Source organism: Coenobita brevimanus, chromosome 61, assembly GCF_032717465.1.
Source record: "Coenobita brevimanus isolate Jiangsu-jjx chromosome 61, ASM3271746v2, whole genome shotgun sequence".
NCBI lineage: Eukaryota > Metazoa > Arthropoda > Malacostraca > Decapoda > Coenobitidae > Coenobita > Coenobita brevimanus.
In genome coordinates, this window is record NC_137014.1 from 1,752,652 (window position 1) to 1,757,317 (window position 4,666).

General features: G+C 40.9%; 1 protein-coding gene across 1 annotated transcript in view; it reads right to left on the reverse strand.

Annotated features, from left to right (window-relative positions):
* Positions 1 to 3,647: 3,647 nt before the first annotated feature.
* Positions 3,648 to 4,666, reverse strand: part of LOC145403567 (uncharacterized) — a 5,181-nt gene continuing 4,162 nt past the window's right edge. Inside the window, exons 6-7 of the mRNA XM_080275245.1 lie at positions 4,084 to 4,225; positions 3,648 to 3,706 (exon numbers count right to left, since the gene is read on the reverse strand). Coding sequence (XP_080131371.1) covers positions 3,648 to 3,706; positions 4,084 to 4,225 — 201 coding nt within the window. The remainder of the gene's footprint in view (positions 3,707 to 4,083; positions 4,226 to 4,666) is intronic.

Genomic DNA, 4,666 nt, shown 5'->3' on the forward strand with positions numbered 1-4,666 from the left:
GTCCAGGCATCTCGAGATGAATTGATCTTGAATTTGGCTCTGTTATTTTGTTTGTTTGTCTTGGAGGGAACAACCATACGGGCTTCTTCTTTGGTTAAAAAAAACAAAAAAACTTCCAGGCAAAAAAAGTCTCCATAGTAGTTTATCTCTTCACCCCGATGATGTGATTTTTAAATAGTTCTTTATTAGCGGTCAGTTTTAATAAACCAAGAAGAGACTATTCAAAGTAAAAGGTCAGATAGTGTCATATATATATATATATATATATGAAAATCTGGAGATTTTAAGGAAAATCTTGAAATAAATCGTGAATCGTTAGAAATCGTTTGGTCTTCCTGATTTTGGGGAGACAATGCTGATTGGTTAAAAAAAAAAAATGGCGCCAAAAATGTACAACCAGTTATTCAGAGTCAAAGAGGCTCTACTTTTTCGAGTCTTGATGTAGTGAATACTCTCTCTCTGTCTACCTACTTGTGAGCTGTTCATCTGCCTTTCTGGCTATCTGCGTCTGTCAGTCTACCCGTTTTACATATCGGTATCTTTCTCTTCGAAAATCTGTCTGTCTGTAGGTCTGTTTGTTTCCGCGCCCAACTCCATCTGTTTATCCGCATATGTAAGTATGTACATATGTGAGTTTGTACAGTACGGTTGGGGGTTTTAAGACAAGTACAGTAGATGTGGCAAAGAGGATGAGTTGTGTCAGTTGCGGAATGTACAGAATATATTAGCTTATGCAGATAATCCATTGCAAGTGGAAATATTGGGTGGGGGAGAGAGACAGAGATTGCAGCGTGAGTTCTTTATTTTATCAAACGTACTGAGCTCCACAGTAACCTCCCTTCCACCCATACATAAGCTTCTCCACTACCTCCATAAATATACTCCATCGTGTCTGGTGTTCAGGTATAAGCGTCTTAGTGATATATTTACCCCACACTGCCTCAAATATAACCACAATAAGGCACATTATATTTAGAGGAAGAACTATACTCATTTTGCTTTAACTTGGCCCAAAAGTGTCAGTTCTCTATGTAGAATGCTGAGTTGTAGCAATCGATTAACACAAGGATTTGTCACGAAGAAGTGCTGTGTAAAGGATGTATAGTATTATTTTTTGCTGCCACTGAGCTACGAGAAATCAGTTGCTAAAAGACGAAAATCTGGGCCAAATTAGAGTAAAAGTGGTATATCTAAGTGTCTAAGTGGTATATCTAAGTACCTAAGTGTCTGAGTGGTATATCTAAGTGTCTAAGTTGAATATCTAAGTGTCTAAGTGGTATATCTAAGTGGTATGTCTGTGTCTAAGTGGTATGTCTAAGTGTCTAATTGATATATCTAAGTGTCTAAGTGGTATATCTAAGTGTCTAAGTGGTATGTCTGTCTAAGTGGTATATCTAAGTGTCTAAGTGGTATATCTAAGTGTCTAAGTGTCTAAGTGGTATATCTAAGTGTTGAAGTGGTATATTTGTCTTAAGTGGTATATATAAGTGTTTAAGTGGTGTCATTCTAACATCCCTTCCTATTTTTCGCCACCAGGAGCTTAGAGGGGTGGGACGAGGCTGTTCAGTCAGGAGATTTAAGGCAAAGGTGACCAGCCTCGCCCGCCCCTGAGTGGTAGCACGTGAGCAGTAAACCACAACCATCCCTCAGATCTAAACCCTTACGAACCCCAACCTTCTGGAGCATTTAAACCCACTAGACCACCAGGGAACCAGTAAGTCACAATCACACGTCAGTATGTTTTTCGTGTCATTTATATCGAGCCCAGTTTTATTAATGTCCCTCTTGAAAAGAGACATTTTGCTGAACTGTGGCCAAATCTCTTTTTTTTTTCTTTTTCTTTTTTTTTCTGAACTCTGGCCAAATCTGACTCTTTTTTTTTTTTTTTCTGAACTATGGCCTGATCTGAGTGTTTTTGGCTGAACTCTGGCCAAATGTGACTGTTTTTTGCTGAACTCGGCCAAATGTGACTGTTTTTTGCTGAACTCTGGCCAAATGTGACTGGTATTTGATGAACTCTGGCCAAATCTGACTGGTATTTGATGAACTCTGGCCAAATCTGACTGGTATTTGATGAACTCTGGCCAAATCTGATTTTTTTTTTTTTTTTTTTTTTGCTGAACTCTGGCCAAATCTATGCAGAGGTTGGCCACACTGATTAGATTATTATTCCATGGCCACAAAAATATTAGTGTAAAAAATTAACAAGTTCATAAGACACAATTTCACAGCAACATTTCAAAGTTTTAAAAATATTTGAATTTGATCAGATGTGGCCAAAATTGGACAAAATGGCGATATTGAATGTGGGGTCATTTTTTTTTTTTTTAGTATTTTTTCTTTGTACAAAACGTAAGCTTCTCAAGTTACTATCTATCTATCTATTGCCAGACGCCTTAATCCCGTAAGAGGTGGCCACAAACAAGTCGCCTCCATGTCGCCCTGTCCCCCGCCATTTCACTGCCCTGCTTCCAGTTCACAACCTCCTCTCTTTATACCTCGCCACTCCATCCCTCCATCTCATCCTTGGCCTCCCCCTCCTCCACCTTTAACTAAAATTCTGTATCAAGCGAATTTTTGTCTCGTCTCGTATGCAGTAAATACACCCACTTACAAAAACACGATGCTCTGATGGATCTAAGGGGAATGAAAGAAGAACAGTGTACACAGCTCTTTATTTACACACACACACACACACACACACACACACACACACATCCACACACATCCTTAAACCCTTCAGGATCCTATGAAACTTATTTATTTACACACACACACACACACACACACACACACACACACACACACACACACACACACACACACACACACACACACACACACACACACACACACACACACACACATCCTTAAATCCTTCAGGATCCTATGAAACTTATTTATTTACACACACACACACACACACACACACACACACACACACACACACACACACACACACACACACACACATTCTTAAAACTTTCAGCATCACCAGCTGAATATAATCGTCTGGCGTTAACTAAGAGAGATTACTAGAGTTTTCCTGACGGTGAGAGGGTGAATAATGAACACCAAAAAAAAAAAATAATAATAATAATGACAAATAAATAAAAACTGTTCCCTTTACTAACAGATTCTTAAAATGTTCTTGTGATTCTCCATTACCTACAAAACACTAGCTAAGAACATGCTTTACTTCTCCTTTTTAGTTCCAGACAACTTTATTCATCTTTAGAAAGGGCTTTTGTAATGAAAGGGTTAATTAACAGGTGACTCTAACACCTTCCAGCTCTAAGACTTCCCCACCAAGCTTAGTAATCACCTTGAGATGATGGTAAGAGTGTAACTAAGAATGGCAGTATGGTATGGGAATGCAGGGGAGGATAGTGATGGGTACAGGAGGGAGGAGGGTGTGTAATGGTGGGGATGTGTCATGGTGGGGTGTGTAATGGTGGGAGTGTGTAATGATGGGGTGTGTAATGGTGGGGGTGTGTAATGGTGGTGTGTGTAATTATGGGGTGTGTTATGGGGGGGTGTAATGGTGGTGTGTGTAATGGTGGGGGGATGTAATGGTGGGAGTGTGTAATGGGTGTGTGTGTAACGATGGGGATGTGTAATGGGTGTGTGTGTTGCTGGTCGCGGGTTCATAGAAGGAGCCACATCACCATCATCATCACCTCCACCCATGCCAGCAGCGCATCACCTGCAGAACACAGGGAGGGACCATCAGCGTAACACAACACAGCACAACACAACAGTACACAACATAACATTATAACGCAACAGTACACAACACAACATCATAACGCAACAGAACACATCATAACACTACATAACACATACCATAACACAACACAGCAGTTCACATCTCAACACAACACAACACGCCTTAACATACAATTACAAAGACCTAGACTGAAAAAAACAGTTCATGATCGTTTCTCTCTCGTAGCGATTTTTTTTTTTTTTTTGCGAAGAAGAGGGTAGTGCAGAATCTATGCATGAGAAAGAGAGAGAGGGAGGGGGGGGGAGCTGACTGTCTTGCGATTACCATACCTTCTCTCCACTATCGGTACTTACCTTGGCGGGGGATGAATGAGGCGGAGGCATTTGGCGCCGTGGTACGTCCCTCCACAGCAGAGGCGTGGTGAGGCTGGTCAGTGCGGACGATGGCCACGCTGCTCTCCCAATACCTGTCCTTAATGGCTGCCGTGCACTTCACCTGTCCACGTAATCATTATTGAGCTTCACCTGTCCACGTAATCATTATTGAGCTTCACCTGTCCACGTAATCATTATTGAGCTTCACCTGTCCACGTGATCATTAACTTTATTGAGCTTCACCTGTCCACGTAATCATTAACTTTATTGATCTTGGGCCCTTATTCCCGTCAGGTAAGAAAGCTTCCTAACACCTTTCCCTTAGCGATTTATTTTTCGAGATGGGTAGTTGGTATCCTTCTGTACGTTATTTATGCAGAGTATGGCGATGTTGGAAGAAGGATTTAGGTCACACAGACGAGGACAGTGAGGAGTGATAAACAAAATAAACCGCTTAGGAAAAGGTGTTGGGGAGCTTCCTTAACCAACGAAATTACCGTAGCATTGTTTACCTAGCGACTTATTTTACGTATTGCGCCTTCGTAGTTTCTTCTGTTATTTA